Raw genomic sequence first — 14523 nt, 5'->3', positions numbered from 1 at the left:
CCTGATTCCAATAATTTGGATGGGTGAGCAAATACTTTTGGCAATATAGTGTATATATATTGTAATGAATATGACCTGGATGACTGAGAACCTTAACCAGCTTTCTGTTAATGTGTTATTTTACAAACATTATTACTCTATCTTTACAAAAATGCTGCGAGAGGTCTTGAAAATACAGTACATGTAATGGGATGCTTCACTTTACCTTCCATTTATAGAAGCAAAGCATATTATTTCTAAGCTAATTTTGTCTTTTTTTGATTTTGGCAACCAAAATATGTGGGACGAGTTGATTCATCATGGAAAAGTCCCAACCTAAGGAAGAGGGCTCTGCCCTACTATATTGTTCAGATTTCAGGGTTCTTATTTTATTTTGCCTCTTTTCTGCCAGTTAACTACTGGAATATGTTCTCTTGAGCTGCCAACCTCCATATAACTATGACTCAGGCTTTGAAGCAGCATAACAAATGGGTCTTTGGAACCCTTCGTGCCCTGATTTGAACCAAAAACTGAGCTGTTGTGAATCCATGTGTTTTTTGCAGAGATTCGAGAGGCCTTCAAGGTGTTTGATCGAGATGGAAATGGGTTTATCTCAAAGCAGGAGCTGGGAATGGCCATGCGCTCCCTGGGCTACATGCCAAACGAGGTGGAGCTGGAGGTCATCATCCAAAGACTTGACATGGATGGTAAGATTCTTGCTTTCTATTTTCTGTTTCGTAAAACTGCCTTCTGTTTAATGTCTTACTGTAGCTTATGTAACTGATTTTCTCCAGGTCCCTTTTTACTGTCCTTGTTGGATTGTGACCAATGCCAAAGTATCAATTTATTAACATTTATGACCAGAGCAGGGGGTCAGCCCAATACAGTTATTTATCAGAATGCCTGCTAACAGAGGTCAAATATTAGGGTAATTTGGAAATTTACAAAAAAAAAAAACTAAATTGGGATAAAGGGCTATAAATGGTTAAAAAACATGAAACTTTGAACGTGAATCCATTTTCTTTATTCAGTTAGTTTTACAGGTTCTACCTGTTAAGTAGAACCAGCAAACCCCCAAAACTAGCAATTAACAACCACTTTAGAAAAAACTGATTCTTCCAGGTCTGGTTTTGATACAGCATACATGTATTGACTAATTTTGTATTAATTCCTTACAAGATTTTCTGTCCAATGCTGATCATTTTCTGTAGATTTACTTTTTAGCATTATAAAAGAGATTTTTTTTTAGATTAATTTAAAATAAATCTACATATATACGCAAAATCATCTTGGTTTTTATTAAATAAATATTTATTTACTTTGTCCTTCAGATGGATAGATTTTAAGGATGACATATTGAGGAAAATATTTTAGTGTAGCTTATTCACCCGTGTTCTGCTTTTATAGATAATAAATCAAGTGCCTCACAGTAGAACCTAAACCAACGATAACTCACAACTACCATGTCATCTTTTTGCAGGTGATGGCCAGGTGGACTTTGAGGAGTTTGTAACTCTTTTAGGTCCAAAGCTGACAGCAGCAGGGGTGCCAGACAAGTTCAACGGAACTGATTTTGACTCAGTTTTTTGGAAGGTACTTATTATTCATGCAGGATTTCCAGCTTAAAGGGAAGAGGTGTTGACTAGGCAGTCTCAGGTGTTGCTCATTTACCAACACATAATAATTTATATACTCTGACTTCAGAAAAGAGCTGGCTTATTGCCATGCTCTCTGGATCATTAATTCAATTGCTATTTCTTTATGACATTATTGCTTTGATCATTATAGAAAAAGTAGTTATTATTCTATTTAAAGACACCTTGTTAGGCAATCATATCATAAGGTTGGTGGTGAATTTAGCATGCAAATTAAAGTGACTCGCTGTATTATAAAGCAGAGACATATTAGTCACACAGTAACTTGTTAACAATGAGAATTGTTAGCGCACACACTGCACTGGGGAGAAGAAAGTAAATTATTGAAAAAACAAATAAAACCTAGCAAAACAGTATGAAAAAGATGTAGCATTTTAACTTTTCATGTGTTGCTTAACTTTCACACAGATGTTCATGCAAAACCGCTGATCTTGTCTCAGGCTGATTTAAAAATGTGGAGATGCAATGTCCAAGCAGGGGCATAATGACATACTGCTAGAACATGTAGATAGATGTACACTCTATTTTCCCCACAGGGAAATTTGTGTTTGATATCATACTCTAAGCAAAGCTGCTTTAACAATTAAATACACAACAAACCATTAAAATGATCTGAACACCAAATAGGTAAATATTGCTCAATAAAAGCTTACTTATAAAACATTTACATTTTCGGAAGAAACTTTGTTTTCACTGATGATGAAACACATACAACAAAATCAACCATTTATTTAGTAATACGTGGAATTCACCAAAGGATTTTATTGTAGAATCACATTTTATTTTTTTGTCTTGTAGCTTTTTGTAGCTTACAAGACATTTTATGTTTTCATAAGCTCTAAGGAAAAAATCATCATAAACAGGTTTTAAAACATCTGTCTTTGTTAAATTCACCTATATTTTGTATATTTTACCTCCTGAACTCAGAACCTGAAATAAGTTGATAAAATTTCAGTTATATTAAACCTGATGGAGACGCAGCTACATGTTATATACTCTTGCATTTGCATGCTATATGCTCTTACCAGGATATTTTATCTGAATAAAAACCAATATATGGTTTCTGTTTTGTTATTATTTGACACAAAATTATTTTAGGGTAGAGGGACTTTTCCTAGATACTATCGCTTGTAAAAATAAATGGTCTACAGTAAAAACATATATATATTTTCATGATATTCTAACATGACAAGTTCTTTATTTAATTACAGTATCCCATAATGAAAAAGCTTGTTTTATAACAGTAATGATTTAACCATTTAAAGCCAAATGTATAATATCTGATACATGAGTTTTGAAACCTCAGAAAGCCTCTGCATCTTTGCTCTGATATTCTTGTTCTTGAAAACCCTGACTTTCACAATCAGACACATGCAGTGCACAGATGATCTATAAAAGATTATGCACGAATGCTTAACGTATCAAAAATGATGCAAGTAAATTATCTAACACATACAAAATTTATGAAAGTTCAATGACAACTCTAATTTGAAAGATATAGAATTATCTCCCTTTTGTTTAATGGTCTAGGTTTTAAAGGGTTAAATATATAATCTTCAGATCAGAATGCTAGATTTCTTTAAACATTTGATTACTATATTTATTTACTTACCATGCGTGTATCTCATGTTTCAGTTTGCATGCTTTCCCCTTGTTTATAGTTTCTGCTGATTTATGTTTAAATGGTAACTAAAAAGTGTCCCAAGTGATGAGCATGTGCCCATGGGTTTTTCTGTATATAACAAATGTGTTGGGGTTTTATTGGAGTTCAAACAGGAAGGAATTACCCCCTTTATGTAAACTAGTCTTCATGTTAATTAAATGTGTGTATTCCCGGTAATGCCCCCCTATTTAGCATAGTATGTCTGTATGGGATGAAGTATGTAGTGAAAAGGTGCAGTGTGCTGCTGTTTTAGTACAAGGTAAGTTACCCTATCTCTGGTATCCTTATGTATTGATCAACATTGAGGTTCAATAATTTATAGCAACATGCAACATATGCCTCAAGAGATCAAAAGATGAACTATTTTAATCAGAAAGTAGATTGGGGTCACAACAACTTTAGCCTTGTAGCTGCATAAAGTAAGCAAATCTTTATCAGACTAGACAGAAAGTAGCACTTGTTTATAATTCAGAGCAGTCATCAGTAGGCGTAATGTATATGGCCTTTCCGTGTTGTGCCAAATAGCTAATTAGAACAAAAATGCAAAGCAGATACTTGACAGAATCAATTGCGAATATAAAGATCATTATCCAAAACACAGAATGATCAATATTAGTTGAAAATATTGTGTCATTGCTTTTATGCAATGCGGACTCTAACGAGGAAAAAAACAAACAAAAAGTACACTTTATTTATGCTCAACTGAATTTGTGTTTTATACAGCAGTAATTAATATTGGACACTGAGCCTCATATTCAGCTTCATGTATTTGGATCTTAGGGAGTTTTATTTCTTTTTTCAAACTGGGAATTAGAAAATCTTGATTTTCACATGCCATGGGAATGCATCAGTAATCACCATTATGTCTAATATGCAACAATTACCTTGACTTAAAAAATACAACTTCATAAAATATTAGTTTGTCCCAATAACCTTTTCAAACTGTATATTGAACAAATTAACTTAGAAAACATAAAAACTAACAATGATTATTAATAACCCCAAGCTATTCTGAACATATGAATAATGCATATGTTACTTTTGTAATTAATTGTAATTAATTTTTGAAATAAACTGAAAGTGACATTAGACACTAAAAATTAATTAAATATAAAGATCAGTAACTACAGGAAAATTATATTTTAAAAACTATCACCATATATTTATTCTGTATTGCAGACAAAAGGTCACAGTTGATTTCTTTTTTTGTGTTTTTGCATTATGCGTGTAATTGTTGGTTGGTGAGAGTGTGTTTGTGTGTGCATGTAAACTTTGTGTGATAGCTAATGCCCATAGTAGTTTTGGATATTTAATACTTTTGTGTATATTTGTCTCTAGTGTGACATGCAGAAATTGACAGTTGAGGAGCTGAAGAGGCTTTTGTATGACACGTTCTGTGATCACCTATCGATGAAAGATATAGAAAATATCATTATGACCGAGGAGAACCACATAGAGAACCCAGAGGAATACCAGGTGGATATTGACAGTAAGTAGTAATCCTCTATGTTTCATCGAACTCCCTCTCTCTTTTCTTGTTTTCTCTTTTTTGTACATCTCTTGGACAGTTCTGCCTGCTGTGCTTGTCTGTATTAAAATATATTTTAAAAATTATCCAGAAATATAACTTTATGCATATACCATTTAACAACTTTGAACATTAGGCAAAACGCTTGTATCTTTCCTAACTTATCTTGGTGTGATATGTCAAAAGTTTTTAACTTAACTCCTAAAATAAAATGAATAGTAGACAGTATAGTAGAAGTAAAATATCAAGGCTTGCATATGTTATTTTCAACTACAGAAAAAGATTATTAGCTTTAGCACATTAATGAAATTGTTATTCCTTTCTTTTTTGCCTTCATTGATAAGTTGTGTTCCCTTTCTTTTGAGTAATATATTACTTTTCCTCACACCTGGCTGTAAAATCTCTCTAAGTGACTTAAGTTACCTTATTTTTGAAATGTGTCTTGACCCAAATGTGGAACCAACAAAAGGATCAAAATGCATACATGAAAAGTTTATTTTCAACATTAAGTGAGAAATTTAGGAAGACTTTTGTGTTGAGGGAAAAAGGGAGCAGTTAGATGCAACAATGGATCAGAACAAAAAATGAGACAAACAGCCATGAAAGTAATAAAATAGTTTACTGTTTCAAAGTTTGCAGAGGAAGTTGATGGAAGGAAATTCAGGTGGATTATGGAAGGAGCTGCTGCAACAGGGATTAATTCTAGGGGAAATCTACATAAAGCAAAGCAGATGAGAATGTAATCTCAGACTGAGCCTGAACCGAGTAGTACCGAGTGGGCAGGCAAGTGATGCTAGAGACAGTGAAGCAGAAAAAAGAAATGTAAAAAGAAACTACTAAACGTTGCAAAGTTTAGTCTCTAAACAAATGTTTTAAGGTAGGTTGGATATCATAGATGTCATAATGTTTACATGTAAAAAATAAAGTCAAAATGTTACCCAGTCGAAGTGAAAATATCAAAAATACATGAGAAATAATTCCAGAAATGTTTTGCTATGCATACCATATTAGTTATAGATAAAAAGAAAATTATATATTAAAAGATAATCCTTTAATCTCTATAAGAAAAGGCTTTACTTTTTAAGTCTTTGTCTTTTTTTTCTTTTATTATTGAAACACTTCCACTTTTCATTCAAAAATTTTAAAAGTAGATGTGTCAGGACGTGTAGAGGTTTATAGCTGGACCCAAAATCAGAAGCAGAGGCAGACATAGTTTCTGGTAGGTTTAATGTTAAAGGCAGCAGTAATTTAAATACAAAAGTAATCAGGCAAGAAACACGGGAACCAGAACAGACTACACAGTAGGAGACTGACAGGAACTTATGTGGACATGATATAAAGATGACAATCCAGCAAAGACAAACTGCAGAAAAGGCGTTTATATAAATTGGAGAGGAGACTAACAGTCCCATTGGGGTATGATTGGGGTACACATGGTAAGGGAGGTGGCACGAGGGAGCAATGATGAGTAACTGGGAAATATAACTTAAAAATAACTGTAAACAATAAATGACAAAATAAAACTAGAGCAAAGACTAAGGAATACTAAATGTGAGATAACTGAAATGGCACAAAACAGGAGAAGTAATTCAAAAAAGATATAACAATTAACAATAAAAACTGAATAGTAAAAATCAAAGCCTAACTGAAAACCCAGAGTGAAAACTAAACGGAACCAAAAGTCCCAGAATTGTAGATCAAAACAAGATGTTTCCATTCACCCACATTTCTCTGTTTATCCTAAGGAAGCTTTAGAGACTTTCAGCCAATCAATATTCTCTAATCTTGCAAGCAAGATGAATTGTCTCCAATAAAAGAAGGGGCAGGTGCAATAGAGGCAGCTTAAACAGACAAAAAAAACACCAATATGATGCCCATTCATAACCAATTAAATGCAACTCAATGAGGGTGTGCAATCTCAGTAGAGTAATTCCCCTCTTAATGTGGAGTTTATTGCAGGTAGCCATGCTTAATTTATCCTTGTGCAGAGCTTTACTAAAAAAAAAAAAAAAAAACCTTTTGGAACAAACAATGCAGGGAGAGATTTATATTAAGCTTACAGATCATTATAGAAGCTCTTTTCCCATGTATAGGAAAACATATTGTTTAAAAATCTATTAAGATGCAGAGTAGTTCTTTTTACCTATAGAAAAATTAACTTTAAGTTTGTAAGTTTAACATTGTGTTTAATCACTTATAAGTTTTGAACTATCAGAGATAACTATCAGATATCCTTTATGCATTAAATAACACTGCTATTTCATTGGATGTCCATGTTTTATCTTATCATTATCATTCCTGTCTTTTATTTGTTTGTAGCCTCCAGCCCAACCCAGCAAGTCAAGCAAACCTGTGTGCGCAAGAGCTTGATATGCGCCTTTGCCATTGCTTTCATCATCAGTGTCATGCTTATTGCAGCCAATCAAGTGCTGCGAAGTGGCATGAAGTAAGACCTGGGGAACAATAGTGTCCTTGATTTCACCCTAATGGCTACGATACATAAAAACTAAAGAAAAAGTTAAAATATTGAGAAGAGTGACAATCATAGAACTGTAAACCATGCCGAAAAATAACTTCAGTGTAACTGGACCCACCAATGACTCTGATTACTTGGATTTGTCTCAGTAAAGACAAAAAGATACCTTGAAAAACACGAGGACACCATACACAAACAGATGGAAATGTGTAAAGAACACCTTACAATACATATCATTCGCCAGGATACTATGACTATTCATCAGCAGTGTGCAATGAGTAGCGTTATATTGTTGTGTGCATTAATGAGAGAAATGTGTTGGCAATCTTGTTTTGTATTTGTTCAGTGTACCATGGTTTGTCATGGAAAAAAACAGAGTCTCTGAAAATCTTTCGGATCATTGGAAGAAAGGTATTACAGAGGCTGAAAGGGGTTAAGTTCAATCTCTGAAGTGAAAGTTGTGGGGTGGTTCCACATTGTTCAAAATCAGCTGAGAATAAGAATCACAAGGCAAGATCAAAGATCATGGAGAGGGTTTGCTGGAAGGTAGCAGTGTGTATGGATTTTTCATTTACAGTCAGCTCGGCTTCAATTTAAACTCAACAGAGAAGAGTTTAGAAGGTGAACAGACATGACTGAACGGACAGTTGACTAGCCAAAAACCTGCGGGACATACAGCAAACTCTTGACCCACTCCTCTTCGGAGGCCTCAAATGAGTACTATCATCTATGCATGAAATGCATGGATTTAAACAATTGTCTTGGTACATTTGTAACATTTCTTGATGATATATGAATCATCATCACTGTGCTGTTTCCAATGAATAAGGTAAAACTGTGAGCAACGTGGTGAAAAGATGATGGCAGCTGAATGAAAGTAGGGAATTCACCTGGATAAAAAAAAAAAAAAAAACTTAGGACAGGTTAGTTAAAAAAAAATATCCGGTGGAATTGCTTAACTACCTTGGCTGGCCCTCAGTCCTTTTCTCGACCACAGGGCAGTAAACGTCTTCAGAATATGTCAACTGTTTTAAAGATATGCATTTAAACCAATGTATGTGTAGTAAAAAAATTTAATACGAAAGAATGTACTTGTTCATTTCTTTGTATGCATTGCTACAGAGCAATAACTGTAAAATAATTGTTGTGTCCTGCTGTGAAGACAACTCTTCAGCCTTCTGGATCTACCTAGTTAAAAACTGTTAAAACAACAGAGTTTGGCAATAGAAGAAATTATAAATTCTCTATATTTTGATAGGAGAAAATCCGTTTGAGATAAGCAAATCTGGGGGTTATGTCGCAATAACAGAGAAAAAAATAGCACTATATGCATTTGATTTAGAGTAGACTTGGATTCATGTGCATGCGTTTTTGTGATGTATTTTTGTCCGTTTTGTGCAATTAAAAAAGGACATCTGGCGTTTGAAATTGATCATAAGTCACATGGCATGACGTCACCCGGAGAGTCATTATTTAAATTGTTAACGTTATCTGCAGTTGTACTTTTGCAGGGTGAAACTTTTTTTTTTACCTAAATAAAGGTGGGAAATGCAAGGAGTCCAAAATGTCTACCATTTGAGACTTATAACGTAATTTGAATTATTTGGATGATTATAGTATACTAAAATCGCTGAGAAGCCACTGCATGGTCAGTAAGAAAAAATTAACATGTCTCCTGCCTGTACTCATAAAGTCAGTGAATTTATTTTTTGAAAGTCATATTGTATACAAATATTTTATCATGGATGCATTTATTTTTTTATAAGAATGTGATAGTATAGATATTAACAGAGACGGGAAACATTATTTGTTAGCTTTATTATTATTTTTGTTTTTTTAGAAAGGGATATAACTTTGAAGTATAAAGTTTGAATTTTTATTGGCTTCTTTTATGATTTTGGCCTTCTACATACATATAAAAATGTGTTTTCTTTATCATTTATACATAGGGATAACTAAAAAACTGACAAATAGACAGCTCTTGAAATTTTTTTCATCGTACTGTATTTCTGATATATGTTCTTGGAAAATTGTGTATATATATATATATATATATACATATACACATATAAATCTTAATATAATAGCGAAAAAACACTTCCTGAGTCTGAATGAATTACATATTATATTTGAATACTTGAATTTAATTTTCTGACAACATCAAACAAAAGACATCAATGTACATAAGATGTATTAACCAATGGAGGCCTAGATTTGAAGTCACACACAAAATCTAATTGGAAAAACACACTACAGGCTGCTTCAACTTTCATGTAATGTCCTTAAAGCAGCATCAAAATGATGCTCAGTATTGTGTGCGGCCTCCATGTGCCTGTATGACTTCCCTACAATGCCTAGGCATGCTCCTTATGAGGTGGTGGATGGTCTCCTGAGGGATCTCCTCCCAAACCTGGACTAAAGCATTCGCCAACTGCTGGACAGTCTGTGGTGCAACGTGATGGTAGGTTGATCGAGACATAATGTCCCAGATGTGCTCAATCGGATTCAAGTCTTAGGAATGGGCTGGCCAGTCCATTGCTTCAATACTTTCATCTTGCAGGAACTGCTGTCACACTTCCGGCACATGAGGTCCAGCGTTGTCCTGCATTAGGAGGTACCCAGGGCCAACCACACCAGCATATTGTCTAACAGCTCCCAGTGATGTTCCATCCTGGATGATGCAGTACCTGACCCAGTGTGGTCTGTCTCATGCTACCATGAGTGTGAAAGCGCCACCAACATTCAGGATTGACCAAAACATCAGTCAGAAAGCATAGGTCCTGAGAAGTGGTCTGTGGTCCCCACCTGCAGAACCACTCCTTTATTGAGTGTGTCTTGCTAATTGCCAATAATTTTTTTTATGTTGTCTATTCCATTTTCACAACAGAATGTGAAACAATATCAATTCCTAAGTGGACAGCTTGATTTCAAAGATGTTTGATTTAATTGTTATATGATTATTAAACCTATATAGCAACCGTGTCAATGTAAGTCATCTGTGAAATAAATTTCAATTTTCCAAATGCTCATTTGCTTAGCTTGAAGTGATTCCATGTGATGCTCTGGATTCGGTTTCACGGTGTTGGTTGACATCCTTACTTATCAGACTGTAATCTATAAAATGCAATTGATTTTTTGAAGGGTTCACTGAATTTATAGATTGCCCCCCACCATCACCTCATTTCTAGAGAAATATGAGCCATGCTTTTGGTCTCATCTGTCATGTTTATCCCATATAAGTAGCCTTTTACATATCCTGTGTCCACTACCAACAGTCAGCCAACTGTGTTTTGGTAATCTTAATCCTAGAATAAGACATTTGCAGCAGTAATTTACAAATACTTCAGCATTGTATGTAAAAATGATAACTTGTATTAGGTCACCAAAAAAATAAATAAATGAATTAATACTTTAAAATCTGAATAATTACATTTAGGTAATTCTGATATTCTTTATACTCAGAGCTATTTAATATAAGCAATATCTAAATCTTTTTATAAAGTTTGCGTGCTCTGTAATGTAAGTAATGTGATGATGTATTTACAGTAAAGGGAGAGATCGGTGATAAATGTTTGTTTAACGTGTTAATTGAAATTATGGGCTGCTAGTGGAAAGCAATCATTAGGTAAAAACTGACCTGTTATAACACCTTATATTTATATTACTACCAACTAATTTTTTACAGTTTCAAAGTCATATGTGTTACTTTTATTTTTGGTCCAGATTCCACCCAATCCCGACCTTCTTTTAAAACTTTATTGCACAATTTGCAGATACACTACATCATGACTGGCAGTTTTTTTTTTTTTATTCAAGATGAACGTTTTTGCATATCATTTGAAAATTATGATCAAAGAGTATGGGGGAAGTCCTGTGTAGTCTCACAGCTACTGATGATGTATAGTGTAATTTATTAAAAAAAAAACTCATACTTTTCATTTGGCTGGTATTATTGTTTATCCATCTCTGCTTAATCTTTCACCTTTTTTACTTTCTTTTCCTTTATATGCATTTTTTAGCACATCCTTAATTTGTAAGCTCTTATGGGGTGAATCTAGATTTTAATCTGTTTTGCAAAAACTTCAAATGTTGGTCTAACGAATAAAAATTTTAACAATTATATTAAAAAATATACCAATCATATGTTATTTGATAAATCTATGTAAAAACTTTAATAACAAAAAATTAATAAGTATTGTAATGGTCAAATGTCACATTCAGTGACTTTTTCGATACAAAAAAGTCAACATTAAATGCTTCTTATATGAAAACAAATGACAATATAAGTCTCAATTATGTATGCTCTGACTGTATCGCAGCTGTAATGGAAATTGTCTATAAGGCATGTATGTAAGGCAGAGCTATCCAATCCCATGACACCCAAGGGGTTAACTGATGGCACACAGTGCAATAAAGGGCTGTATGTTTAAATGTCTATTAGGAAAGATCAAAAACCATTTGATCATGATAAAATAAGACTAGATAGATCAAGCATTTGTGTTGATAGTGATATGATGGCAACAATTGCTGTAGGTACATAATACAGCCAGACTGTCCTGTTATGTTGATGTTGCTCTTGGTATTCTAACACGATGGCCGATGTCTTGTCGCATTCTATCTTTCACATTTTTGGCCAACTTTGCCTTTCTGCTGACGGTCACCTCACCATAGTTCCTCCCATAGAGGACCTGATGCTCAACTGTGTTTCCCATTGCCCAACCGGTTCCTCCAATCCACAATAAACTATATCAGATTTGGTCTCTTCTTTTCCAGAATGTTAATTTTGACCTTCTTTGGGTTTTCTTTGAATAGGTGAATTTTCCCAAATATCTCTTTTAGCCCAGATAGAGACATCACTTTTCAGATCTCAAGTTTTACCCAAATAATTAAAATTTTCTGAAACATTCTATAGCAAAGGATGCATGCACCATCTCTGTTGCTAACATAAATGGTCCCTTCTGACCCTTCGCTGCCATGTTTAAGTTTACTCAAAAACGCCACAAAATAATGTTTCACTTGCAAATCTCTCTTCTTTTATGGCTGGAGGGCGAGGGATCAGCCACAATCTTCCCTGCTAGCCTTAGAGTCCTGGAGGCGTGCAGATCCCGGAGAGATGGAAGATTGGAGGTGCAGCAGGAAATACATCCTCTGCTGGGCTTTCTTGGTGAGGGAGTTGATGTTCAGCTCCCACTCCACTGTTTTTAGATCCTTTTAAACTCCAGGTTGTTCTCCCTGCACCAGGTTGCCAGATAGTCATCCTGCCACCTGAAGGGTACTCGTCACCATCAGAGATAAGTCTGATGAGTGTGGCGTCGTCTGCAAACTTCAACGTCTTGTAGAAAATGTCACCTCCAGTTGCTTAAACCTAACTTTTCAATCTTGGTTTTGAAGGACATTTTCAGATGGAACGTCAAAAAACAACAAAAACGGATGAAGCAGAGTAGACAAGGAGTAAGTAACTGTTTTCAAAACTTTTACCAAAATTTTTAATGCAGAACAAAAGCAGGTTTGCACACTATATTGCCATACATGGAAAGCTATCTACAGATGGATTACTTAAAACTAAGGCTTTTCTTTGTAAGGAGGCAGTTGTAAACACAGATCTGTCCCTGATTATAGCCCCAGAATAAAAAGGCAGACAAGTACAGATTTCAATTCATTTTGGCAATTTTGAATACAGAGTTGGACAATGAGTTTTCTGCTTCAAAAGCATTTAAAAGAAAAATAGCTTTTGTCTTCATGCACTTTGTATAATCACCAACATGGTGAGTGGTTTGTAGTTCACCCACCTCTGTTAAGCCACTGACTTACCTAACTTACCTTACTTAACTTTTTAGCCATAATCTTAATCAATTTTTCAGATTACATGGTATTAGAAGCTGATATGATGCATGAACAATAGTCTTTTTATTGAAAGCTTAATTTAATGTACTTGTATTTCCGGAAAAAAAATTAATTTATAAATAAACCAAATCTGAAACTGTAAACTTTAAACCTGATTTACAGCAATTGCATGTGCAAATAATTTGACAGTAATGTTAAATAATGGACATGAATTGAGAAATAAAGGCATGGAATTTATGTAATCAGTTTAAAATTTACTATCACTCTTAGGCTTTTAACAGCATCAGATCATTATCTGCTCCCATTATAAGGCTAAACCCATTTGCACTGCCCATCTAAATAAATCGCCAGGAGACCATCTCCAGTGGTTGCCAGTCATCATAAAATTGGATTGCACAAGCTGCATACAAATTAAAATTTTTTGATACTGCAAGCTGTCTCCAAAATGCAGCATGGTAATTGATGTCTGTGCATTTATCTGCATTTGATCATGTTGTTTTCAGCGGGTATATTATTAGTCAATTCATTTTTCTTTAGGCATTGTTGATCTTTTGTTTCTGGTATGGCCTTTATCGATAAAAGTAGGAATCTGAGCTTTTAAATCATTAAAATTTTTCCCACCTAAAAATCAACTGATTTGGATAATGTCATGATTTTATCTAAAGCTCGGACCCACATGCAGTGAAGCCAAACAGGGAGACACAATATAAAAGTTCAACGGGTTTTATTGAAGAGTGATTTGAGTTTGGCGCAGAGTTCCTCCGAACTCTGCTCAGCCGGAAACTGGAAGACGAGGGGAAGACAGACTGTTAGATTCAGGCTCAGTGGGAAATTGGACTTGTTAATCTTGAAGGAGAGGATTTGTTGCCACTCACGTTTCCAGAGAAGAAGAGACACAGTAGGTCTTCCAAAGTTTGTTTGATTCGGTGGAGGGCGGAACAGGGTTTACCCAGAACTCGGACTGAGTGGAATGATGCAGCCGCTGGTTACAACTGTTTTTCTGTGGTACTTGAACAGGTCGTGACGAAGATGACTTCCTTACTCAGAGAGTGATCTCAGCTTTCTCAAAGGTGGCTGGATCCAAACCTCCTGTTTGGGATCCATCGCTCAGTGTAAAACTCAGTAGATCCCACTTGGGAGAAGGCGGTCCGGAAAGGTCCATTTTGCAGGAAGGCTTCCAGCCGAAAGGCAAAGAACAAAACAAAGTTTAGTCTCAGGGAGAAACAAGCGCTCAGTAAAACTCAATGTGATCTCAGCTTGGCTAGAGAACTAAAGCTCAGAATGCAAAAACTCAGATTAGACTCAGAATAACAAGGCTTGGCTAGAGTACCCCCAAACTGGCAAACACTCTGGCGTCGAAGTACAGTAGAGGCAACCA

At 34.9% G+C, this 14523-nt stretch overlaps 1 protein-coding gene across 1 annotated transcript in view; it reads left to right on the top strand.

Annotated features, from left to right (window-relative positions):
* LOC107087315 (calcium-binding protein 7-like) overlaps positions 1–8189 on the top strand; it is a 45474-nt gene extending 37285 nt beyond the window's left edge. The window contains exons 2-5 of the mRNA XM_015378836.1: positions 543–686; positions 1460–1572; positions 4636–4786; positions 7145–8189. Coding sequence (XP_015234322.1) covers positions 543–686; positions 1460–1572; positions 4636–4786; positions 7145–7275 — 539 coding nt within the window. The 3' untranslated portion in view covers positions 7276–8189. The remainder of the gene's footprint in view (positions 1–542; positions 687–1459; positions 1573–4635; positions 4787–7144) is intronic.
* Positions 8190–14523: the final 6334 nt, after the last annotated feature.

This window comes from Cyprinodon variegatus, unplaced genomic scaffold (assembly GCF_000732505.1).
Source record: "Cyprinodon variegatus isolate N-32 unplaced genomic scaffold, C_variegatus-1.0 Scaffold180, whole genome shotgun sequence".
Classification (NCBI taxonomy): domain Eukaryota; kingdom Metazoa; phylum Chordata; class Actinopteri; order Cyprinodontiformes; family Cyprinodontidae; genus Cyprinodon; species Cyprinodon variegatus.
This window is presented reverse-complemented; position numbering and strand designations above follow the sequence as displayed.